The 26,341-nt window shown below is 37.6% G+C and overlaps 1 protein-coding gene across 1 annotated transcript; it reads right to left on the reverse strand.

Annotated features, from left to right (window-relative positions):
• Nucleotides 1–277: 277 nt before the first annotated feature.
• LOC118690907 (aromatase) lies at nucleotides 278–22,048 on the reverse strand. The gene is given in 11 exon segments (XM_036389901.2): nucleotides 278–3,685; nucleotides 3,687–3,737; nucleotides 6,663–6,904; nucleotides 8,050–8,212; nucleotides 8,818–8,932; nucleotides 10,792–10,906; nucleotides 11,574–11,750; nucleotides 12,392–12,546; nucleotides 14,938–15,088; nucleotides 16,058–16,225; nucleotides 21,966–22,048. Coding segments are annotated over 10 exon segments (1,530 nt in total). The 5' UTR covers nucleotides 16,203–16,225; nucleotides 21,966–22,048; the 3' UTR covers nucleotides 278–3,469.
• Between the last annotated feature and the right edge of the window lie 4,293 nt (nucleotides 22,049–26,341).

Below are 26,341 nucleotides of genomic sequence, written 5' to 3' on the forward strand. Positions count from 1 at the left end.
CTCTTCTCCCTTCTTTTATAGCTTTGAAAAAGTGCATTCCTAGGAAAGTAGTCTTGTATCAATTTAAATTCTTTTAATTATGCTTTCTTACTACATGAAAAATATCTTGGCAATAATATAGTCTCTAAAATCAGTGAGAATTTCGATTTTAGAACATTGTAGATTTCATCCTTGTATCTAATACATTGATCTGTTCATGCATGCAGACACACTCATGCATTTTAATACAATCTGTGATTCTCAAATTGGGAGAACATGATGAAACATGACTTTAAACTCTTTTACATACAACTTTTATTTGATGTTTATTTTATTTGCTGACAACATCCACATCCATGTGCTGTGAGCAGCCCATGATCACAGTGAAGTATAAAACACAGCTGAGTTTGTTGTGTGTAATGCATTGAACATTAATGGAGCAGTCATGTCATGACTGTGGACTTGATGTGGTTTAAAAAGCCACTGGAATTTGTGCAGTACCTGGTGGTAAAACACTGTTTAAACCCAGAGCTCTGTTCTGTACAGTGAAAGGTAGAATCTGTTCATACCCACATGGCAAGTTCTGGAACTCTGCTGCCCCAGCTGCAGCTCTCAAGCAGGTGTGAGATTATGGGATGGGGGAATGGAGCTGGCAGTGCAAATATTCATGCAAACAGACCACTGAGGAGCAGCCCTAATGAGGTCAGGGGGAGCAGGACTCAGATGAGCTGAGAGCTCAGATTAATTACAGCTCTGCTGCCCAAATGGGGACCAAACTAAATCCTGTAGAAACAAGAGGACCAGAAACGCTATGTTCAAAACATACAGGACACAATGGGAAATAACTCTGTTGTCCTGCTGACAACAAGTAAAAAATGATACTGCTTTATTTTGTTCCTAGAATAATTATGGTAATCATTTTCTGAAGTTCCTGCCTACAAATTCAACAATATAGAATACATTCAGAAATCAGAGCAGCATGCATTTTTCATCTATTTGATTTCATAAAATTGCTTCAGAATTTGAATGATAATTTATTAATTTCAAGCTTGTGAAAAATTTTGCTCGGAGGAGGCCTATAATTGTGAGGTGGGAAAATCAGACAGTAAATTATCACTACAAAATTGGTTTTGCGTGTGGAATAAGCAAAGATATGTATCCTGTGTATAAAATAGTAGTTTATTCCCAAGAAAAATCTTCAGTGGATTTCTTTTCAGAGTTCTTAGGCAAATAAGAAATACATGCCCACTAAAGTACCCTGAAGTGTTTTAAGATGCAAAAAGAGTAAAAATGTTTTAAACATGGTTGTGTTTGTTTTTTTTTTTCTTCTTCCAACTGCTTTATCAATTTCCTAGTTTAAAGGGTACAAAGGATGCACAAACAGAGGTCACATTAGATATTCCACAGATTCATACCTCTGTGGCATTTCATGACCTAAAAAACAGAAGTCCTAGAAAACATAGAACCTTTGAGTTTGGAAAAGACCATTGAGTCTTACCATTAAATCCTATTTATTTGTGTCTTCAACTGCCCAGTTTTGTCTGTATGTACAGGTGGTACAGGATTGCACTTTGCTGTTGTAATTTTTGGTATAATGGAAAAGTTGAGAAAGTTTTAAAAGTAACCTAGCTGCAATAAATTCTTCAATAAATGCTTTCAAGTTTGATTTTTAAAAATTACTACAGAAAATTCACATGTTGTTTTGAGAATTACCCTAAATAGGCAGCTCCTCTTCTTTATCACCATTCCCAGTCTAATTCATTACCTTTGGGTGGGGCACATAATTATTTGTTGGGTCTCTGCAGTTCTTCCGTGCTACTGGATAGATCTTTTTCTTCTGGACTTTTGCCTGAGATCAGTGGTCTGAAGGAATAGATTAATTAATAAATTTTATTTATATTTTCAAAGTAAAGACTCAATTTTTCTCTTTTTTCCCTTTTTTTCTCGCCTTCTATTATAGTTTAAAGGACTTGGAAGGAAAAGGTTAATATAAAGCCTATTGTACATTGGTTGGATGTCTTTATCAAGGCACTTTATCTGGAAAATCTCTTTCTTTGTGTTACACAGTATGAAAACTCAAGCTTAATGAAACTGGAAAGTCTCTGTCAAGGAATGTTGTCATTTAGCCAGGAAGATCTTTTTCTTCTTGACCAAGCTGGCAACTCCTCATTAGGCTAGTAAAGATATCAATGTCCAGACTGTACAAATTTCAAGATGGGTCAATTCTGAACAGAAAGGTTGAGTAATTGTCCCTTTTTCCTGTTAAGGATTAAGTATAACCCCCCGCCTGGTTTATAGTTAAAATAAAAACCTGTGTATGCAAAACACCTTGAAAAGCATTTCCTAGAAATCTGCTTGTTAGTTCAGAACTTCTCTCCTTTGTCACTACCAAACTCTGGGCACTTACCCAGTGAAATCTGCCTCTTGTGAAAGTGTTTATAAGCTCAGAACCTTTGTACATCAGTGGGCATGGAGCAAGATGCTGGAGAGCAGGACACAGCCCAGAGCTCGTGCAGAAGGAGCACCAGGAGTTGTTTGGATCATGAGGGAGGGACATTGTCTCCTACTGTGGTGTGGAATGTGGGCAACAACTCCAAATCTTACTCTCTGAAGTGGAATTGAGCAACTAAAACCAGGTCAAAAAGTGATTTGGCACACCTTAGGCAGCTTAAAGGAAATTTGAACTTCTTCACTCAAGCTGAGGGGAGGTGGGAAATTTCTGTAGTCAGTCAGGTGAGGAGGTGGGGCTGAAAGTCACCCACCCATGTAGTGCTGGTGGTAATGTTTGGTGCTCATAGCTCATTCTCACCTGGCCTTTATTAAGATGTTTACAGACCCCCTGCAGCAGGAGATTGGGTTTTAAAAATATAGAATAGTTACCTCAACTATCATTATTATTATGTAGCACTCTGCAAATTACTGCTATTGGTAAAATCTGTGTGACACTGTAAATCTTTGGTATCTGTTTAACAGGACAGCAAAATGTGGTAAAGAAAAAATGTTTGAATGGCTTGTTCAAACATTTTTTTTTACAACTTATAGACATCTTGAATACTTTAAATAGTTTCTTAGTCTTGAAATGAACTAATATTATTCATTCAGCTGTTTTGAAAACAGATAGTTAGAGTTTTGCTGTGGTCAAATATTGCTAGGTGCAGCTTCAGGGAGGTGGGTGAAAAGGGAATTAAGCACACATCAGGTATGTTGGTTTGTTGACCCTCAAACCTCTGAACTGGCAGTGTTTGAAAGGGAAGGCATAACTTTTGTCTGAACTCTATGTTTTAAAAAATAATCAGGAGTTGTATAGCATGGCTTCATCTACAACAGAACTTTCCTGTACTTTTAGTCTTTCCAATTCTGGCCTTTGTTTCTGCTGTACAGGCAGAACAAGGTGTCACCTGAAGTCATTTAGGGGCAACAAAACATTTTATTTTCTGTATTTAACTAGGAATGATGACTATTTCTTCGAGGTTGAGAAAATCTGGTAACTTTAGTGCTGATCCATTCTATCACCCTGACTCTCGTCCGCATTTCTTCTGGGTGTGAAAACCATCTCCAGCAGAGGCTGCCTCTCTATGGGGTGCATGGATAAGTCATTGTTTTTCTGGATGTTGTTCAGGCCTCTTCCTTTCACTGTCTGCACTCTGCAGCGCCTCAGGAGAGTCACTAGGATTGCCTTCATCATGACCATGGCAATGAACTTGCCCCACACAGCTCCGGGGGCCGAACCCGAAGGGTTGGAAATAGCGGGAAGGAACCTGTGGAGAGCAACGTGAGGAATAAACTCAGAGACAGATTTTTCTCCGTAAGATCAGTGAAAACAGTGATGGAAATTGGTAGTAGATATTATTGCCAGTCAATATTATTGCCAGGGCTATGTACAAATCACAAATGGGATGGGACTGCTGGGAACGCGCCTTGAGCTGTTTTATTTTCCAGCATCAGTCTCATTACATGGTTATGACAATGGGAAGATGCCAGCAGCTCACATCCCAGGCAGCAGACTAAGAACTTAATGTTGCAACTTAGTTTATAAGTTTTTTGACCAATCACACAAAGCAAAAGCACACTGACAGTAGTTCTATCCAACCACTAAAAGCACACATACCCTCGGTTAAAACAATGCTTGCTTATTTCAAATACAATACCTGCTTGTAAGCCTTAAAACACAATGCACAGAGCTCCATTATTAAGCTTAGAACTTCCTCATATCTTGCTAGATATACTTTTCTGCAGCTTAGGGAGTTATTCTAGACCAGCTTAATACACAGACCATTGTTCTATTTGTCCTTACTTTTCTGCTTCTTACATAATTTTTCTGCTGACCAATCTTAGGGCTACTGCTTAGCTCTAATCACAGTTCTGCTGTCTCTGAAGCCTGCCTTTTGCAGCTTTCCCAAAACCCTCTGATTTTATGTATTCCCACAGATATATTCTCAAAAAGCTGTGGAAATAAAATTTTAAGAGCAATTTCTCATTTCACACTGGAAATCCCAGGCCCAGCTACAGGCACTGACAGAAGTGTGGATGAGCCCTTGAAATTCAGAGGTAGCAGGGATTGTACAGTTAAACAATTCTGCTCATGTGTTTGTCTGTTTGTCCTGGGAACTACAGGGATTTCACCACAAGCTGTGAAATGGAGTGAAGCCTCTGCTCTTCAAATGCATTAAAGTTCATTAAAAAGTTCTTCAGAAATTGTTCATTATAAAGCTTATAAATATCTGAAATACAGGCTGCTGCCTTGTCTAAAGATAATCACTGAGCCATATGCCTACTCCATTTGTAATTATAAAGTTAGTATTTCTGAGAAACTAATTTGTCATAAAATTAAATGTTAAAATTTTTCATATTTAATAGAGAGATAACACAAAAAATTGTCTTCTGTCCTGTCAGCTGAAATATGAAATGCAGGATTCCCAGGACTTCTGAAGAACCAACAGCTAGTTTCTGCTACTTTTATTGCCGTTGAGTGGATCAGTTAAAAAGAAAGTCTGGTTATAAAGAAATTACTTTTCTTCATCTGTGTAACTTCTTTTTTAAAAAGTCAGGTATTAACCATGTTCTGATTTCCTATTTAACAAGAATAGAGTAGAGACCATTTATTTCTATCAAGTCATCTGGAAAAAAGTGTGTTGTTTTTTCTTATTTTCAGTGTTCAGTTCAACTTTTTTTTTAAATAAACTGAGCCATGCTTTTGGAAAAATTATAGATAAATACAAGTGTTTATAACACAGAGCAAGTACAGCAGCTGGCAGTGCAGCACAATGGCAAATGCACAGCCTGTGAAAATGGAAAAATGTTTAGATTCTAACAATGGCATCTTATCATAAATAATGCTGTGGATTGCTATTCACTTAGAGAACTGGAGGGAAATTGTGCCTGCCAGAATAATTATGTGGCAAACAGAATGCATCAAGTCAGATAGAAAATGTGTGGTTAAATATTTGGTCAAGGGGAAATATTTTTAGTAGCAAAATGTGCTCGTAAATTAAGCAAGACATCAATTTTTGGTAGAAATACTTGGAATGTAAATAATGGGTGGCAAAATGGAGTCTATTCACAGGGAATTGTAATTTTGATAAACTTCGTCACTTACTCTTCTTGAATTTTCTACAAAAACTTTTTTTTGAGGTGTTGTTTTTAATGCTGTGTGCAGGATTTGCTCAGCAGTTGAGAAATATTAATCAGGTGGATTAATACTCATTTTTTTTGTGGGTCATATTTGATACCCTTAGCTTTTTTGGTAAGAAATAGGTAAAACTTAAAGTTTTGTTCTGGCTTAAACACTTTTTTTTTCTTTCTTAGTTGTTGCTTCAGGTGTTTTTACTGGTGAGTCCATTTTTGGTGTATCAAAATATTCTGTACTTTCTTTGAAGCTGAAGTTGTTCCTGTCGGTGTTCATGTGTGCAGCTGCTAACATATCAGTGCAGTTTTAATCTCTCCAGGTTATTATTACTGAACAAATACAGCTTCACAAAACCAATTGTTTAATCAGTAATCATCAGAGCAGAGGTCTGAGTAAATAATCTGAAGGATGTTTGAACCAGTTGGGGATTACAAGAAGAAAAAATATTCACATATTGCTTTTGATTATAGTTCTCCTGGTAGTTAGAACATAACTTCATTTGAAATTCAGAGCTGAACAGAAACTTAATTACTCAACATCTGCAGTACTGAGTTAGTTAAAACTTAACATTTTCATTATGGTCTATAAAATATTGTTAATTTAAAAAGAAAAAAAAGAATAAAGGCACTAGATCCCCAGTCTCTCAGAAGTTACTGCACTGCTCCACCTCTCCAGAGAATGCTCAGCTCTGTGTGGGCTGCTGGCATGGCTCTAGCTCCATAAAGCCTCTTTATCTTGTCCAGTGTCAGGGGAAATAATGGTAACTCTGTGTGTCTGACAAATTTAATCAGATTTTTGAATCAAAACTATTATGTCTGAAAAAAACTGTTCTCTAGATTATAATTATTTTTTTATTTAAAAGGCAGCTTGACGGGAAAATATCTGCCCAGCTCTAATAATAATAATAACAGTAATCAGCAGGTTGTATGGCTAACTGCGCACTTAAACAAAGGGAAAACAGTCTTATGGTCACTAAGTTCTTGAGCAAAGTAAGAGGAAGAGACATTAGCAATAAATAAACCCCAAATTTCTGTAAGAAACAAGATGGAGAACTTACATTTTTCTCAAAATTTTCAAGAGAGAACTCGTTTGGCTTTGGGAAGAATTCGAGTTTGTGCATGCGGCCGATGTTGAGGATGATGTTTGTGCCCTTTTTCACGGGGTAGCCATCAATGACATCGTCCTGTAGCGCTTTCCTCATGATCAGGTCCACCACTGGCTGGTATCTCATGCTCTCATAAATAAAATTCTCCACAGTTTTCAAGTTTGGCATGTCATCACTTTGGATGTCTCTGTTGCCTTGTGGAATAAAGCAGATGGTGAAGGGATTAGTTGGTTAGGAATTTACATCGTACAAATATCAGAACTTTTTGGGAGGATTCTTGGGTTCTGAAGTTGTAGGAAGGATCCAATAGCTTCTAAGGAGTTTTGTGTGGCCTTACTTATTGAGGAAATCTGGTATATTGTTCATTAGCATAAATCCTAGTTTATTAATTAACAATCTTATCATCTTCTTCTCACTCTTTGTTCTTGTCACCAACAAAACTCTGGGGGTCTTTCCCTGGCTTTTACATGAGAGAGAGCAACAGAACAACAAATAAATCTTCCAGGAGCTAACAGCAAACAGAACCTGGGATAGTCTGGAGCTAGTTCTGTTAAACTTTCACCGTGTGGTGAAGCCTTACCTTAGAGGGTAAGGCTTCAGAAAGAAGCAGGGAAAGTGAGTGAGCGAGTACTCTCATGAGGACACTACAATAAGGATCATTAAAAGAACCTTAGAAAAAGAGTAAAAGACTTGTGATACATTTTCTGGTGTTTAACAGACCAGAAGTAAGTCTTAAATAAGTGTGGATGAAATTAGTTTCTATATTGGTTCAGTGTTAGGCTTTGAATGAAGGCTAGAGAAGGGGAAGAATACAAATTTGGAATATCTTGATTGTGTTTTGAATAGTTAGTAATTAGTACTTAGAGGAGGCCAATTTGAGATCAAAATGGATGACAGCAGAATATAATTTTAATTTTGTCTAGTCTTTTCCTTCTAGAGTTATAATGAAACTTAGAGAAATTCTGTATTTTAGCACAGAAAAATACTGATGATTAGAATTATTTGAAACAAGTGCCCTCTTTTGCTATTTCAGGGTAACAGGAAAATAATTTCAATTAAACTTGAGGTGAATGCTCTGTGTTGCTGAGGAGAGAATATACCACATTATTTCTAATATATAATCAATTCTGATTATTCCTATTTTATTTTATAAATTTCTCACATTTTTTAATTTGCTCTTTAATATAATTTTTACAGACAATAGTAGTTCATATGTTTTACAGCAAACGCTTCTTTTGGGAGGAAATGCTTAAAATTTTCAGGTTTAGATAAATTAAATTAGATCACTGCTGAAGCAAAATTGTATTCCCACATCACTGACTTTGCAGCTCGTCCTTACCCACAACAGTTTCAATTTCTCTCATCATCTCCTCTTCCACTGTGGGGTGCTCTGCAATCAGGATTAGCATAAAGAAGAGAGTCACAGACAGAGTGTCAGGAGCAGCAATCATCATCTCCAGCACACACTGGTTCACATTCTCAGCAGTCAGATCCCCTCTGTTCTGAAAAAAAAAATAAAAAGGAAATTTTGGAGAAAGTATTGATTGCTGACCTGTGATGCCAACAAAGGTCTTACAGACTGCACAATTTCTGGACAGTCTATCTTACACTAAATAGCATTTCTTTTTTGTCTTTCAGAGAATGACAGAAAGCTCATGTTCTGGGGGGTGTGTGGTGTTTTGCAGAAAAGCAGAAATGTGTGTTCTAAGCTCAGATTCTTTTTAGTTTTTTGCATTTCCTCACTGAGTTTGTGAGCTGTCAGAGATTATACAAAATAGGAATTATATAGCATTTGAAACCTTTGCAAACAAAAAGAAATACCTGAAATAATACACAGTGGTTAGGGAAAGACTGAAGGACATTCAGGGATAGATGCAAGAGTTTTAGGGATGTTGTTTAAGCTATGAAATAAATATGGCAAGCATCTGATCCTGAAATACAAGTATCCCTGTTTGAGTCACTCTTAGGGACTCCACAGCACCAACTCAGCATCCTTTTATGATGATGTGACTTTTAGAGAGGCATATGAAGATTAAATTGCAAAGCCTGTGTTCAGGAGAATGTCAGAAAAACCAAACCTAGTCTATTTTCAGTAAATTCCCAATACCTGTGCAAAAATCAACTGGGATGCAAAATCCATGTGTTCATCCAACTTTTCCACAGTGGAAAGCTTTTGTCGTTTCTGTTCTATTAAAGTTTCCATTGCTCCTTTAAGATCCTTGCTGAAAACAGATGAAATCCAACATATTGATAAATATCTGCACCAGGGTATGACTAGAAATACAGAGATATATCAAGAAAAGCATCTAAGGATGGCAGAAATTAAGTATTCCTAAGAATAGTTATATGGTTCTCTGCAAAAGCAGTAATACTGAGGTAAGGTGTATTTTCTTATTATTCTTAAGTAATTGCTTGTCAGTCTGGAATGAAATCTTAATCTCTTTAGAGAATAGGCTGAAAAGGAGGAAAAGGTATCTATATACACTATTAATGAATAAAGGTTTTAAAGATTTATTACCATTTCCAAAGAAGTATTTTATTTCCTTGTATTTTATATTGTGTTTTATCACTAAGTAAAATGAATTTAGAGACCATAAGGGGTGATTTTTAGAAAAATGTAGACAAGTATTAGAAAAATTGTATCCTGGAGTAGAGTTTATATAAACTTTTCATGTTTAAATAGTAATACTGTGTCAACAGTTTGTCTTCCAGTGGTGGAAAAAACAAAGCTCAAAACTTGTTATAAATTTTGGGGGAATTTTCAATTAATTATGGATTCAAAGGCAATTCTTTAAAAAAAGTATTCTGGAAAGATTTTGAATGAAATCTTGAGGCTTTTCAAATGTAGGTTTGTTAGTGTTGAGATAGATAATTTGTGTTTGTAGGGTAAATATATTTAGAACGTCAATCCCCATAAAGATCTCAGTATTTATAAATATTTTATGTATTACAAATAGTAGTCCTTTTTGAAAAGTTTATCAGAAGAATATTACAAGTCCTCATATCCTGTGGTGGTTCTTTGCATTGTCTTAAATCCAGAAATATTTTTTTTCTTTGCAATAAAAATTTATTAATAAGTTCTTTTTTTATGGGACTGCTTTTGAAATATCAATATTTGCTTGCAGGGGCTTTCTGGTAATAACTGGGCCATAATAGTTTATTATCAGCATCACAGGATAAAGCAGTAATCAGTGCCATAATAAAACTAGCAAGCAAATATTAGAGAAGGTGAATCTTGTGTCCAGTGCTCAAGAGCTGTCAATTAGCTTGGGTGAATCTGATCTTCTCCTTAAAGCCCTTATGCTATGTAGCACTATCAAAGCAGTTTATTACATGTCCTTCCTAAGGAGCAATTTCACTTACTAGATGGAAAACAAATCCAAAATGAAAAAAAGTGACTGCCAGTTCTTTTCAAAGCCAGCTCTTTTTTGGCAGGAGAGAGAAAACAAGACCACAAAGCTGGAAGAGGCATTTTGTGTTTTTGCAAAGAGGAAAATGGCAAAATATATTTGTTCCTTATTTAGGGAAAAAACCCTCAACCTTGAAATGGATTATCACGCTGAGCACCAGGTTTTAACTCATAAATGAGTGTTTGACTCAAAAATGCATGTTGACAAATCCAATAACCAGAAACTGCTCAAGGGTTAACCCCTTGGGGGCTGTGCTGTGCATACAGATGGGTTTCCTTGTTTGGATGAGCTGCAACCTATTCTGATTGTCCTCAACTGGACAGCAAATATCACTTCATCCATACAGCGGCTTTTCCTCCTCGGAACCAAAGTTTAGTTTCACATTTGAGTGTGCATGAACTGGTATTTTGGTGAATAAATTGGGTCTGGATAGACAAAGCTTTAAACTGGTCCCAGAATTCAGCTTCTTGTACCACCAGTGACAAACCTGGTTCTGTCTTGGCTCTGTGGACAGGGAACCTCAGCAGCCACCTTTGCAAGTGTCACAATTTAGTTTCTTAAAGGCAGAGGAAAGATCTGATTAATTTCCCTTGATTTCCCATCAAGGGAAATGCTTCTTCATAAAAAGAAAGACTCTTATGCAATCACTCTGTAGAAGGGTTGATACTCACACTGCGTCTTTGTACTTCTTGCACAGCCAAGAAATCTTAAAAAATATGTCAGGCTTTAACAGAAGTGCTTGCCAAGCATCAAAGTAGTTTTGAATCTTAAGCACAATGGCATTTTCTGAAAAGAAATGTTAAAAAAATGGTCATTAGTCAAGTAAGATGAATCCTTCAGAAAATTAATAATAAGGTTGGGTTCCCTAAGTTCCTGGGAATCTGATAAGCAACTGGTAGATAACATTTGAAGTACACTGTAAAAAAGGTCTAGATCTTTGCAGAAACTCTTGGTAACTTGCTACAAGAACACAGGGGTGTGTCAGCCAGACTGAAGAGTCTGCCACAGGACAGCAGAAGCAGAGCTATTGCAGAACAGTGAAATGGGCAATTTAGACATTCTGATAATATTATTTCTGTTATAGGCTGAAGAAACTGTAGAGAACATAATTTTTTGGTGAACTTTTCAGAGCAATCATTTAGTTTGGTAGAAAGATTTCAGATTCTTGCATGAATATAATTTAATATTGGAATTGTACCAAATTGGTGCATAAAAATCTCTTTAAATGATCCAATTCACTAAGTTGGGTGACAAGCTAATGCATATTTTTGGTCATATAAAACTCTCTTGTAACTAAGATGGTAATAAATCAATTTCAATTAATTATGTGGTGATACAAGGGTCTGTTCTTGCTCTGTTATTTTGAGACAAAACAGCTGAGCGGTGTCAATGAATTTTCCTTGGATATGCATTTCAGACCCATCCTAAGGCCCAAAACTGAAGCTATCAGTACCATCCAGAGGGACCCCAAGGAAGAGCTTGTTGGAAGTGTCGAGCATGATCCTCCTCATGAGGTTGAGCACGTTGATGTTGCCCAGCTCCGTGGTTTCCTCCTGCAGCTGCTCCAGGTGCTCGATGGTTGACTCCACGCAGATCGCGATCATCCGCACCAGCCCGGGGCCAGACAGAGCTGGGACATTTGTGCAGAACACAAAAGGTTGGTTAGTTTTTGTACCTTCTTATAATGCCTCAAGTGGTGATAGCAGTGTTGATAAATTGCAAATTGTGTCAGTGGCTGGTGTGAAACCTTTCTGGAGCTTCACTGGTTTATCTTTGTTTGAAAGGAGAGCACAGGGATGGATTGGAGCAGCCTGAATAGCTGCTAGTATAGTCCAGGGTAAGGAAGGAACAAGGGTTTTTGCTAGTATGGTACAGGGTAAGGAAGCAGAAAGGGTCTTTGCATAATACCCACAGATGTTTTATTCAGCTGCGAGGTGAGATGTTCAAGCCCCCACCCCTACACACAGAGGGTCTCCCTTACGCTCCCCAGGGGCCTGGGGGCTGACCCTGGTCTCAGGGCAGTGCAAAGGTGAGGGACAATCAGGAAAATGGGAAGGAGTGGCTCAGGGACATAGGAATAGACATAGGAACCGGGGAAGGAGCCAGTGGGATCTAGCAGATTTTCAAGGTGAGCCTCTTGTGTCTCCCTAGAGTAGGGAATGCCCCCCCCAGGGTCTCCACAATGGATGTCAGACAAACACAGCAGCATTTCAGGGAGGGGTGGCTCTGTGTGTGTCACAGGGATGCAGGGTGTCAGTGCACACTGGTTACCTTTGGTGAAAAAGGGTCGAATTTCTTTCCAGTGAGCTGGGTTGTTGTTAAATATGATCCCATTTTCATACATGCCAATGCACTGCAATCCAAGCTTGCTCCCAAACCGAGACACGTAATGCCAGTGCTTCATTACATGGAACACACTGGAGGATCTGGGGAAGGAAGGAGGAAAAAGCCCCCAATAAAAGAACTGTTTCATAGACTAAATACAGCATTTGTATGCTGACATTTTACAGTTGCTCCCCAGTGCTGACTCGCATTCTTAATTTAGCAGCAAGTACAATGCTTAGCACGAAATGTTGTTCCCTTCACAGAATTAAAAATCTTTTACATAATTAAAAATTTGATCAATGCTGTCAGAATTTATATTAAAGCAATAAGGTGTTCTGTTCAGATTTAAACTATTTTTCAGTTAAAATGCAAATAGTTAATGAAGGATTTTAAACAGAGTAGTGCGTATACATAGAAATGTGTAGATATATATGATACACTCAGGCAGTGCCCAGTGTCAGATAGTTCAGAGGATAAGGTAAAATATTTGATGTGTACTAAATTACAGCTTTACTGTTGTATGGTCAATGCTATGTATTCTTTTGTAGCTCTTTGGTCATTCTCAGACACATATTGAAAGCATAAAAACACATGCATCACTTAAATATGCATTATCATAGTACAATGGTATGTGTGGGATAAATAATAAATATTTTAAAGAGACACATAAGGGAAATCCATAATTATATTTACAGTCAGCAAGATTAATTTGGTGGTGCTGGCAGACAACATTCTTGCTTTAAGATATAATTTCCTTTAGAGGGAGCTAGCATTTCAGAAATGTGGATGTGATGAAACACTGATCAAAGAGAATCCAACCAAAGAAAGAAAATCAGAACAAAGATTTGAAATGAAACAACATGCTTCTTTCTTTACTGTGTAGTATAGTCTACAGGCCAAACCCCAGACTAGTAACATGGGTTTAGTTTATTTTTTCAGTCAATTTATGTAAATGTGGCTTTTGCTATTGACTACAACTATTCTTGGTTTCTTAGTTTTGCATGACCTGAGGGTAAAGTTAACATTGAAGTTTTTTCCCATGTCAGGGTATACATCTGTATTTCCCTGAACATGAAAAGATGGTGTTGAATTCTGGCAGCTCCCCACAAAGGAGAAGGTGCAGCAGGCTCAGTTTTCTTCCTCCCATCCCACGTGTCTCTATGCAGGAGACACATCATAATGTTTCAAGGCAGGGTTTTGTCAAGTGACCTTGCATAAGCAGGTTTTCCTTATGAAACTATTTAATGAAGTCCTCCAAAAGACATCAGCTGTTGTAACCAAGACTCCAAGTCCATCTCTCTGAGCATTAGAACCTCAGTATTAGCTTTGATGCTAAAAGTTCAGATGTCATTGGTGAAAAAAGACATTGATTTTTCTTTTGCAGAAGCCAGGTTATGTTTAGTTCTGCAGTGAATTTAGGATCCACTGAAAACTTTATTCTATGTTCTTGCTTTAAAAAAAGTTACATACTCGTTTTGTAGGTATAGCCAATGATTTAAAGCAAGAAATGTCTGAGAAGAAACAATGTATTGACTGTAAATCTGGCATTGTTTAGCAGCACTCCTGGTTTGTTTCTGGTGAATTGGTAGTATAAAGACAGTTGTGTAGAGTTGGTAGGATTTTCAAAGCATTTAGAGAATTATCAGAACATTTTACTGCTTTAGTTGATATTTATAGCGCCTTTGTAGGATAGGAATGTGAACAGTTTTCTCGTCATGATTACTTCTTTCTACTGAGGTTTAAATAGAGATGAAGCAGATTTGCACCAGGTGGAAAATTCTGTGATTATTCTCTATGCTGCTCTTCTTTCAAAGGCTTTTGCTTAATGAAAGAATTAATTGATTGACATTGTTACTTAAAAGGTTCTGATTCTTTATCAATTACATGAGGTAAACCTTTTACTAGTTTTTTTTTCTTTTTCATGGCATGACTTATAATAATCCAATTTAAGAAGAAACCAATGGAGCTAATAAAATGATAGGCTGAAGTTCAGCATTATGTTTAATACTGTGCATAATTGAAACCTATGAATAATCCCATTAATTGGAGTGGAATTACTCCTAATACTATAATGCTGTATTTGCTTAGTTAAATCACTGAATTGGAGCCATAACCATCAAGCATTTACTTCCACTTTAAGGAGAAATTTAAAAACACAGAAAATGAAAATTTGACTTAATCACATATTGCTGTAAGCCTAGATCCCTAAACTGAATATTATCTTAATAATAGTAAAAGAGATGGTAAATTATTTCCAGGATTTAGCCATAGTACTTTCCTATCCATAAAAAAAAATATTAGGGGAGTTCACCAAAACTTCATTAAACAGACACAAGATTAGAAAAAGGTCTGTGAATAGCAGAAAGTAATAGGCTTTTGTTAGGACAATTTTTGAAAAAAATAACTTCAATTCTGCTTTAGAATAAAGTAGCAAAGAGGTTGTAAAGATATAAAGCTTTTCAAGTTATTAAGTATAGAAAGTAAGGATTTACTTGCTAATTATAAAGGTTTCTTCACCGCCGATCCAAACTCTCACAAATTCTCCATATGTCTTATTGTAGTAGTTGCAGGCATTCCCTACTCCCATCCAGAGAAATCTGCCATGAGAGATGAGGGGACCAATTCCCATGCAGTATCCTGGCCCTAAGAAACAGGGAAGAGAGGTTTGGTCTCAGCAGCGCTCACAGACAAGAAAACACCTCTGAGCAGCTCCCTTTGAAAGGAGGTTTTTGGCATGGCAGTCACAGCCTGTGCTGGGCAGCTCACACAAACTTTTCTGCTCTGAAACTGTCTCAGGAACTGCAGCTGTGCTGGTGGAGTCCCACTGTCTGAGAAGCCTGTAGTGGTTTCAGTGGTACCTACAACAAAGGACATTCATTGCTGCTGTGTACAGCTTCCAGCTGCTGCTTGCTTTTGGAGGGACAATGGCTCCATCCTAGGAAGAAGAAATTCTCTTTTCTGGTCTTTTCCCAGAATTTCTTCCAGGAGTCACTGTACTGGTTTAGGGTTATTCCTGTCCAACACCTGTGAGAGGCTGTGCACTGCTCTCCTCCACGCAGCAGGGTGTTGCATCTGGTGGAAAATAAGCTGAGCCATTAATGTCTAAACAAGCCCCCAGAATGTTCCAGAAGGGAAAGGAGATTTGATGTTCTGTTCTGGAGGGTTTTCAGTGCTAAACATTGATAACCTACTAAAATCTGAACAGCTGCTTAGATAACTGTTTAGAGTAAAGGTAGTTTAGAGAGACTTAAGCTTTAAAACATCCAAAAAGTAGGTTATAATGCACATGAAAATGGGAGTTGTAAAATAGTATGAAATAGTTGAAAATCCTGAGTTTTAAAATAGTATTATACTTTTCTAGCATACACAAATTAAAGCTGAAGAAAAAATGTCAGATGGCCAAGCCACGATTTATTATGGAAGTTCTGAAGTTAGAATAAGCCTGATTTCCTTTATCAGGAATTTTTAAGAATTTGTATTACTTAAACTGATCCATAATAATTTTTGTTGTCTTACCATGATTATTCAGCATTACTTTGTCACTTAAATTTGAGAAACAAACAAAAATTACTCTGAAAACTTTAATGTGGCACAGCAGCTAAAGCTATTTACCTGGTATTGATGAAGTCTCTTCATGATTCCATATGAGAAAGAGAAAGCACATGAGGATGAGTATGGGCACGGTGGCCACAGGCATCGTGTCTGGTACCAGGCTGGTGATGTTGTAGTGCATTGGGTTCAGGGTCTCCAGGACCATCTTTCCAATGAGCTTCTGCTTTGCTTCAGAGAGAGAGAGAGAAGAGGGGAGAGAGGCAGAGGCTGTCAAAGCTCAGATGTGTTCAGCTTTGCTCGGTACCTCTGACCCCCTTTGTAGTCCCTACAAATGAGCAAATCAGCTCTGGACATGGCTTTATAACCAGGGGGACTGCCTGGAGTGCTTGCTGGGACAAGCCTCATCACAAGTCAAAAGAGACATGAAGCAGACACATTTTTTTGCTTGGGAATAACAAAGGTTTTCTGACCTTGATGTTGAGGCATAGTTTTGGATATTTTGGCTGACAGACCTTTTATCTCTGATATCGACTTTGCTGGCCAACACTGAGGTTTACTCCTTACATATCTCTAACCAAAACACAAGAAATTAAACTTTCAGCACATGTGGAAGCATTGAATGAGTTTACTTGCCAGCTTTTGTCTGTCTTATTTAGCTGTTGCCTTCCTGCATGCCTGTAGTGCCAGAGTTCCTGAATTTCTAGAATAACTATGGTAGTTTTCAATGATACAGATTAAGTACCCCAGAACCACAGTTTTTTGTCTGAGACATGTATTATAGCCTTTTTTTTAACTGCCAACCTTTGAGTGTAACATAATGTAATATAATGTAATGCATTTCTTTATGGTTTTTCTGTTAAATACTTTGAAAAATAGAATATATGCCATAACAAACAGGGTCATATATTATCTGTTGCCATATTTTTACTCAGACTGTAACCAGCATTCAGCATGGGAAAGAAAAACCCAAGACAGCCAACAGGTCTCTTATGCATAAAGAAAAAACTAGTTCCATTTTTATGTGGCTTTCTCTCTGGATCTGCATAAACTTCATGTTTGTACTCCATTGCCACAGATAGGCTCTGATGTACATTATGTTTTATTGGTTTTTCTCGTTTCCAAGACCTTCTAGTGTGTGCAGAGTGGTTTCACTGCCTCACATTCCCTATGCAGACAAGTATGGAGCTGGTTATGCACTTGGGTGCTGTGAAATAAACCAATTTCATACCTCCCAATGTGGATGTGTGAATGTTGTACGTGCAGGGTGAGCCCTGGTACAGTTGAAGGCCCTGATATGTTTGCACAGTGTACTTTGCAAGTATGAGTCTCCCCCTTCTATCTTCTAAAAATGAACCCTGAGTTTTGATCTTGTTCAGCTCTTAAATACTCACAGCTAAAGCTTATCATTGTTTTGACAGCAGAATGCAGGCAGGTTTCTGTTTTTTCAAAATATACAGATAGCAATGGACTGGATTTTAGATTCTTGATTGCCCCAGCTTCATCATTTTAGAGTTTTTAGTAAAAGAATTTTTTTCTTTTTCCATGTCCACACCTTGCTGTTACATTTATAATTTTAAAATCCTGGATTGTGCTGTCATGTAGATAAATGTATTAAAGGCAAAGTATTTGGTTTGAGTATTTTATACACTCTTGACCTGATCTAAAACAGTCTTTAGTCAAAGTGGCTTCTCAAGACCTTAAGCAGTTGACATTTCCTGTACTGAGGAGGTCTTTGCTTCATTTCAATTAGCATTAATGAAACACACTTTCAGGACTTGCATTTTTAACCTTTTTTTCATTGCAAAAGCCAGCTGGGCCATGAAAAATTCACCTTAAAGATATTTCCACTCAACTGCTTATCCCACTTTTCATGCATTGCATCTTTTAAGAACTGCCCATGAGTGAAGTCTCTCCTCTTAAAAACTCAAACCCATTTGGATAGTGGGTAGTCGCCTGAAAAAGTTAGAAATGGAACTGAGTTAGTGCCCACTGTGCATGAAGGAAGGTTTCTCTAGTCTTGCTCATTTATCTGCTATAAGTAATTCTTCCTTTCCTTGCAGCTGGTTGAGGTGTCTCAGATCAGAGGGATTTGTTGGTTTGGATTGTTATTTATGGGGCAAAACTTTAAAAATCCCACTATCCAGTGGGGGGAAAGAGACTTATTATAGGAAAGGGTTTTTGGGACAGAATAGGTGGATGTGCCCAGGCTGTCTGGCCTGGCAGCAATTACAGATCTCAACACCTGGGAAAGCAGCTGCCAGCAGAGGGCCTTTGAGATTACTCATTTTTGAGTCTCGGCTACAAAGCACTAGGAGAATGTTCTAGGTTCTGTCAAACATTTTCTTGCTAAAGGTAATGTGAGGAATGATGGCAAGGGTCCACAGTAAAGAGAAAAGCTCATACATCTGTATGACAACTGTATTGACACCTCTTATTCTGGTTAGAGCTTCATGCTTAATGACTCTCTCAGTAAAAGAGCAAATTCATAAAATCATATTATAGAATTGGAGCTGAAAATCTCTCTTAATTTTAAGAAGGTGTTCATAAAAATGCCTGAAAACACTTGAAGAGCCATTCTTGTGTCCTGGAGTTGCTTCCTTTGGAGTGGCTCTTGTGTCAGGAGAGAAAAAAATCTGCTGCTTAAAAATTCCCAAATATTAGTAACCTGTTATTAGCAGCATCTGTGAAGCAACTTTTCTAGGTTTAAACAGTTTAGGAAAATAAACAGACTTATTTCATACAAACCCCATTTTGTTTTACAGATCTGCTCCCATTGTACCACAATTTTGGCCAATGTTGATATAGACTGAAGGAGCACAGTACTTTTGAAAAATAAAATAGTAGGTTTAATTGATTTGAAGTGGATATTTATCACCAGGGGTACAGCAAATGTCACATCCTTGATAGAGGGATTGTCTTGTTTCCTTGAAAAGCTGTGGGGTTTAAAGCTGAGAACACGTCAGGAGACTCTTTTAAACTTGGGAGTGCTCACCATTCCTTGTGAGAGGTAAATTTCCCTGTGAGCATCAGGCTGCACATTTATTTAGTGTCACCCTGCATTCTGTGGTCTCTTCTAATTCTTTAATTCTCTCAGGATGCAATGTGGATGTCACTGAGAGTTTTCCATCACAATTTATTGGTTATCTTTTATTGCACTCCTCTTGTGACATTTTTTTGTCTTTGATCTGCCATACTTTTTTCTTAATTACTTTTCATTTGTTTTATTACTTAATTATTTTTATCACTTAATAACTTCTCACTGTGTTTTAGTCACCTGATCCTTTGCATCTGTCAGACATCTCTCGTTACAGGTGGGTTTGCAGTCCCAATGTGCAGAGCTGGCATTTTAAATTTAGATGTTTTCATTACTCTGCTTCTGCAGCACTCTGCCTTCTTTAGGACTACTTTCTACTTTTAACTCAATTCTCTTCATCTCAAAAGAAAGATAAATATAGTAAAATGTGGAAAGGAGGGAATAAACCCCTTTTTCAGTCATCTCTAGAGTTTGAGTCAGTGGGCTGGAATTTGTGTAGCTGTAGAGGTCTATCCCATCTAATTACTATGGAAATGTATTCTAGCAGCGTTGAATGATTATTACAGCCTGGTAGATTAATCCTGCACCACTTGATTACTATGAAATCTAATCTAAATAGCACTTACAACTTCATCTGTTGTTTAGCTTGGAGGAGGAGGAGGAAGAGAGGGGGAAGAGATGACAGCTTTCAGCGAAGCTTGCAGGTGGGAATTTAGTAATGATCATCCTGGCAGTCTAAAGGGGCTCTTGACAAGTAAATGAGAAGGTAGGAGCCTAAAGTTGTGTCAGAGGGCAAGGGAAAGAGAAATGCAGAACACAGCCGTGATTTTGTGGTGTTGAAAAAACATCTGTACTATGCGACAAGAAAGATTGTTACATTTGATGCCTCTGCTATTATGTTGAATTTTTTTTTTAATTCTGGTGAGTGTTCTTATGACAGGGTTACCTTATTTCACAGCTGAATAGGATCCCCAGAGCCTGCTTCTCTGAGATTAAGTTCTGTTAACTGCCTTTTATAGCACTTGTAAAATGCTGCTGCATTCTTACAGGGCTGCTGGTGGCCACAACTTTATCCACACAACTCAGTTTCTTGTCACCCTTTCTACTCAAGGTCTCCAGTGAGTTCCAATGTGCAGAGAAGTTTGGAACTGCAAACTTAAAATCACTGTTGTAGATGTTGACATTGCTACTGTCTGGAGCCAGCTTGGTCAATCAGTTTTCTTAGCACCCCCCAGTCCTGGCATGTGACTGGAAATGAACTGGTCACTAAACCCTTTGCCAGGGAAACAAATACATTGCAAATATCTTCTATAAATGTAGGACTCAATTTGAATATTAATGGAGTTCTGTTGTAAGAGCAGTGCCTCTTTTTTGTGCCTTTACATGGTGGTTGAGGTGTGATTTGGAAAAATATCTTGTCAGTTTTAGCACTTTTCACAAAAGGTCTTGTTGCCTATGAGCCACCACAATGTCCATGAAATCACCCACATGAGAAGGTAGCAGAGTTTCCTGTGAAACAAACCATGTCCTGAGCAGAACTGGGTGCCAGCGCTTGTAGGGCATCAAAGCCAGCTGGGGGGGTGCAAACCTCTGCAGGAGTGGCAGGACTATCATTTACTTCATCCCAGCCTCAAAGTTTCATTACAGCACCACAAGGTCTAATCAACTTAGCAGAAAATGAGTTGTGGATGACAAATGAAATCTCTCTGAAGTGCTTTTGATCAGACTCCTTGTTGTGGCTGTGGCAAAGCAGACCTGTTTGAGAGGGTTTTCTGTAGATAGCTGCTCTTGGTTTCTATTACTACAGGGGAGGTGTTCTGTTTCTAATTTCTCAAATAAAAACCAGCTCTCTCTACCATAGTCATGTTTCTGCTGTTGTACTTTTACTGCTGGCAAATACCTTGATTAATCTAAGCAAAAAGTTAGTTGACACAGAAGGGATGACTCTCTAAGAAATATTAAAGTTTTTACTTTTTCCTCTGGCTTTAAGTATCATGTATTCTATCAAAGTATGTAAATTAATCCTGAAGGAAAGTTTATCTGTGTGTTTGAAAAAAAAAAAGACTGAGAAAGAATGCATGACAATTCTCAAACCATTCTTTTTGCAAATGACTTTATTTATCAGATATTATTATGAACTGAGATATAGCAGCTAGAAGAAAGACAGCACCTTTCCACAGCAAGCACCAATTGAGATATACCAAGCTTTGGTTGAATGAAAAAGTTCCCAGGGTCAGTTCAAGACTTGTTCTATCTGATTTTTACCCTCACTTTTTTTATCTCACTTTTTTAAACCTCACTTACAATCCATTATTCTGTGCTGTGACAATGATGCTTGGAAACATCAGTTTGTCCAAAATTCACAACTTCCCAACTAATTCTACATTGCTGTGCAGCAGCAGCTGGCAGTGCCTGTCCCATGCTGTGTATTCCACCAGAACTTTGTCATGGTACACATGAAAAAATCCACTTGAGAGTCGAAAGTATTAAATCAGAAACACTGAAAAGGTTTGGTTTTTTAATCTATGGGGTCCACATCTATAAAAAACTGAAATGATTTAATATTTTCTGATGTAATGTAAACAGCTTGAAAGTGTATTCACTTCGTGAATACACTTTCTTAGGATAACTATTCTGCAAGAACACTGTGCTGTTTTTTAGGAAAAGAAACTTCATGGAATACTTGACAAATATATAGCATATTGCTGTTGTTTTATTACCAAGAATTTGGCCAAAGACCTGCATATTTTCTACTAAAAAACCCCTCTGTTTAGATAGTGACAGCATATAATTTACACAAAGATAATTACAGTAGCAGATCAAAGCAGCTCCAGAAGGCATACTTCCCACTCAAAACAAAAATAAATCCCATTTATTTAATGTCCTACCCATACAGTTTGAAGAAAAAAACGAGAATATGAATTGAAAATGTACCTGTGTCTTCTTGTCACTTGTGGATTTTTGCTGGTGGAGAGTGCTGTCCTGGCTCCTGATGTGCTCCTCTCACAGGTCTGGATAGGTTGTCTGGTGATCACTCCCTGTAGCATCTTTTATGCAGGTGCTTCTTGTTGCTAAGAGATCAGTTGCTTGGAGATGGAAGTTTGTTTATTGTAATAGTTCAGGGGCTGTTGCTTTGAAAAGAAAATTTTGTAATTTTACCTCTACAGCTCAATGTATCTGCTGCAAAACAGCCAGTGACAGAGATACACATGCCTGGTGCTGATTAGAATTGTGACTGGGGAGTAAAACAGAGAATTAAACAAAGTTTATAGTTTGTGTTTAGTGGCTCTGAATAAGGAAACAGATTTGTCGTTTAACCAGAGATAGAACTTACAGAAATTATGTGAACTCTTTGCCATATGTATCTAAAGGTATTTTAGATTTCTAACAGCAAGAAAGTCCAAATGTTTTATTCTAAAATAAGAATGTATGGGGTTTTCAAAGACATTCTGTAGGACACAATCCTTCACAGCCATTGCAGAGGACTGACTGCTGTCCCATATACTTTGGTATGGGCTGTTTGCTTTCTGCTCCCAGCTGGTTTGATAACTCCCAGAATGATTGTACAAACTAAGGCTGGTTTCTCTGCTTTGTGGTTCTTCTCCTTTTTGCTGTAGTTTAGGGCAACTCAAACAAAATGCCAATTGTTTTGAAGAACTGAATTATGTGTTTACAGGAATGATTAAACTAATGTCCAAAGATCTATAGGAAAAGGTGTTGATGATGCTAATAGAGGAGCAACATGAATAAGATGACTAATAACTTGTGCCTGTTACTGCTTTGAAGCAAGAGAAATCCAAATTGTCTCAATGTCAGCATGGGGAAATCCTTGGCTGGCTCAACTGCCTCTTCTGTAAGTTTACCCCATGAGTCCAAACAGACTGTTTTGGGAAATAGGTCAAAATCATCTTTTTTTTTCTTAGTAGTCTCTAGTTGGGAAAATTCAATGACTCAATTCTGTTTCCAGCAAGGCTGTGTAATATCCTGTGGCAGTAAGACACTGGGCATCCCTGTCTTCCACTGTCAGGTCACAAGTGTAAAAGATTCTCATAAAATGTTTTTATTCTTCTTCTTTTGAAGAAAGAAAATTACTTTTGAATTCACTCAAAGCTTTAGCATTGGCATTCCTGTAATAAGAAAACTCATCTGATGGGGAAAGGGGTCTTACACTTAAAGAACTGTGATCTCACTTGGAACAGAAGGTGTTTAAGGGTTTTGTACAAGAGTTCCAGTGATGGAATCTTTTTAACTCCGGGAAGGATGAAAGAGACCTAGAATTTTTTTGAATGGAAAATCTCTTTTGAGAAGCCTTTCTTAAAGTAAATAAATAAATAATGCAGACAGTTTGGGGAGAATAAGGGCTGAATTAATGCACAAATTCTTGTGGCATTACTGCAACCTTGTGGAAGAGACTCAGATTAGACAACCAGAAACAAACAATTTCAATCAGACAACTGAACTCTTCTTTTTCCACGTGTACACACCCTTCCATGTCTATTTATTATGCAGAGACTTGTTTACAAGAAAAAGCAGGCAGAACTTCAGTTCTACTGTGTTCAGTGTTTAGAGATGGACACAACAGTGGTTACAACCTGTGGCATAGTGTCTGATATTCTGAAAGTGTTAAAATTACTTTGTTTTATTTCAAAAAGACACAACAGCTGGTTGTAATTTCTTTTGGGCCTTTCTGAAAGTTTAGAGGAAAGTGATGCATTAGCTTGTGGTTTGTTGTTGTTTTTTGGTTGGTTTTTGTTGTTGTTTTGGTGGGTTTTTTTTTCCTTTTAAAAGCCAACTGTATGTTCTTACTGCTTGTAGAGTAAAGTATATTTACATTCTGGAGGAGCTGAGGTTTGGGGCTGGTTTTGGTCCATTGCATGATGTATTTCTTATAGATTGTTAATGTGGGCAAGCTAATATAAGTGATCAGTTCTGAAGCAGATGGATAATGGTTTCAGAGACACCAAATTAAGAAAGCCTTGTACAAGAAAGCAGTGATAGAAAGTTTCCAGCTCTTGACTTGGAACTGGTTTGTGGCATTTGGTGTGGTTGTGGTTTCAGCTGCTGAGAAGAACAGCAGCTTGTGTTGAACTTTCTGTGCTGGTTTTCTGGTTGTGTTTTTCCTTTATGTTCTGTGTTTTTTCAGAAGCCAGGCTTGGTCCTTGTTGCCCCTGCAAACACATCATTGCTCTTGTGTTCTGTGGAGGAAGGAGGCAAAGGGAGGTTCTGACACTCCCGGTGCTGTGGGGAGCAGCCACCCCTCACTAATGATGTTTTGGTTTTGTTTTATTGGTGATGGGTCAGGCTTTAGCATTAGAGAGTAACTTGGCTATTGGTGAAAGAGCTCTTAAAGGCAATTTTAAGTTTTAATTTCAATCTATCACTAATTTCAAACTTGTAATTTCAATCTATCACTAATGCTTTCATTAGTGATAAATCAAAATTAAAACAAATATTAGCTATATTTGGAAGCACCTAAATCCTTAGATATTCTTTATTATACATGCACAAAAGAAACTACTTGATTACTCATTTTTAAGAGCCCATCAGAATGATGAGATTAGTGAAATACGAAGTTAATATAAGGAATGTGAAACAAATTAAATTTTTTTTCTTGGTCAGCAAGTGTTGCTTGAAGTTTAAGGGAGACCAAGAATGGCCAGTTTCTCACACAAGCACATTTTTATTTCTTGCTCCATGATAATTTATTTAACCAAAAGTACATGTCTAAAAATGAAAAAATCTGTTAAAGTTTTTGTTGGAGCTCCTTCTTCTGAGAGCACTATGTATCTACTTACTGATACAAGGAATTTGTGTATGAATTCAGGGGTAGGAAGCTGATATGGATGGTCATGAAGTAGTCTCAAAAGGGTAAAATAGCATGAAAGTGACTGTTTATATTTAAACTAGGTTTTGTCAAGACTGACTTCTGTGGAATACAACTTTAAATCAAATAATATTTCCATATACCAGACAAAATGTATCTTTCTCTCATGCCAAAGAATTCCTGGAACTTTGCATAATGCATCCAGAATGATTGGACTTGTTGTTCACTACAAAGGTCTATGTTGAATACTACAAATTCTTTAGAGCCTGAGTAGGCATTCACTCAATTAACAAAGTTGGGTTTTATACCATTAAACAAAAATAAAGAAGGATTTTTTTTGTTCTAAATATTTCACAATAGGCTGTTGAGGAAAATGATGCAAAATGCTCTTCATAGCTGAAGAAGGGTATGTATCCTTCTAAGGGCCCTGTGCCTCCTATGATAACATGATAGGAGTTGGGCTTTAGTCACAAGGGCTTGATTCTCCCCTAGTATCTAGCTAGAAAGAAAATTACATTAAATCAGTGGCAATGAAATCACTGGTGTAAGAACTAGCATTATGAAACTGGTGAGATGGCATCAGATCTTAATTCTTTTTATGTCCTGGTGGTTTCAATGCAGTTTCAAAGGTGTGAGGGAAATGCTTGCTTTGCCCCAAGGGTGCACAGCCTCTGCTGAACCTGTCCCTGGTGTTATCTTAGCAAAGAAAGAGGGAGGTGAGACATCTGTGTGAACAGAGCTGTCAGCACAAGGTCCTGCTGGAGATCCATGGAGATTGTTGCTCCATCCTGGATATTGGACAGAATCAGATGCCAGGTGGGCAGTTTAACCATGGGACAATGGTTAAACTCTCTATGCCTTTCCTTCCCTATATAAAAGTAAAGGAACCTAAAGTGGCACTCTTATAGATCCCTGTGTTTGCAATTATGACTGCCTGTCTTTCCTAGGCACTTAAAGAAAGGCATTGCTATAATTTAACCAGCCATTTTATTCTTTCTTTTTCTTTTAACTTCTCATATGTGCTATTTTCCTGTTACCCTTAACAAGTCAATTATCAAGTACTGAGAGAGCTGAGACTACTGCAAGTGCCTGTCTTCAAACATTTCCAGTGCTACTTTCTAATTTAGGTGTGTATCAGCCAGGGGAACAGGTGATGTTCAGCCTGTCAGGTTCTCTCACTGGGGAGGAAAATTGTCCAACAAATATATCCTGTGTGTATAAAAATTTACCAATTCTTTAAAATTGTGTCAGTGAACTGCTTGCAGATTTTGAGTCCGTTTCAGTCTACAGACTCAAAATTAACTGTTGTTAAAGAACTAGCAAAGCACAAAATGCTGCAGAGTGCTTGCAGGCAATCAGATTTTAGCCCTTGCCTTCATTTCCAGCCACATTTCCAGTACTACTTCTGGTGCTGCTTCTAAACAGCTCCTTCATTTGGCAGCATCCCCTGCACCCTGGAACCTGTTCATGTCCCCTCCATGGCTGT

This window comes from Molothrus ater, chromosome 13 (assembly GCF_012460135.2).
Source record: "Molothrus ater isolate BHLD 08-10-18 breed brown headed cowbird chromosome 13, BPBGC_Mater_1.1, whole genome shotgun sequence".
Lineage (NCBI taxonomy): Eukaryota > Metazoa > Chordata > Aves > Passeriformes > Icteridae > Molothrus > Molothrus ater.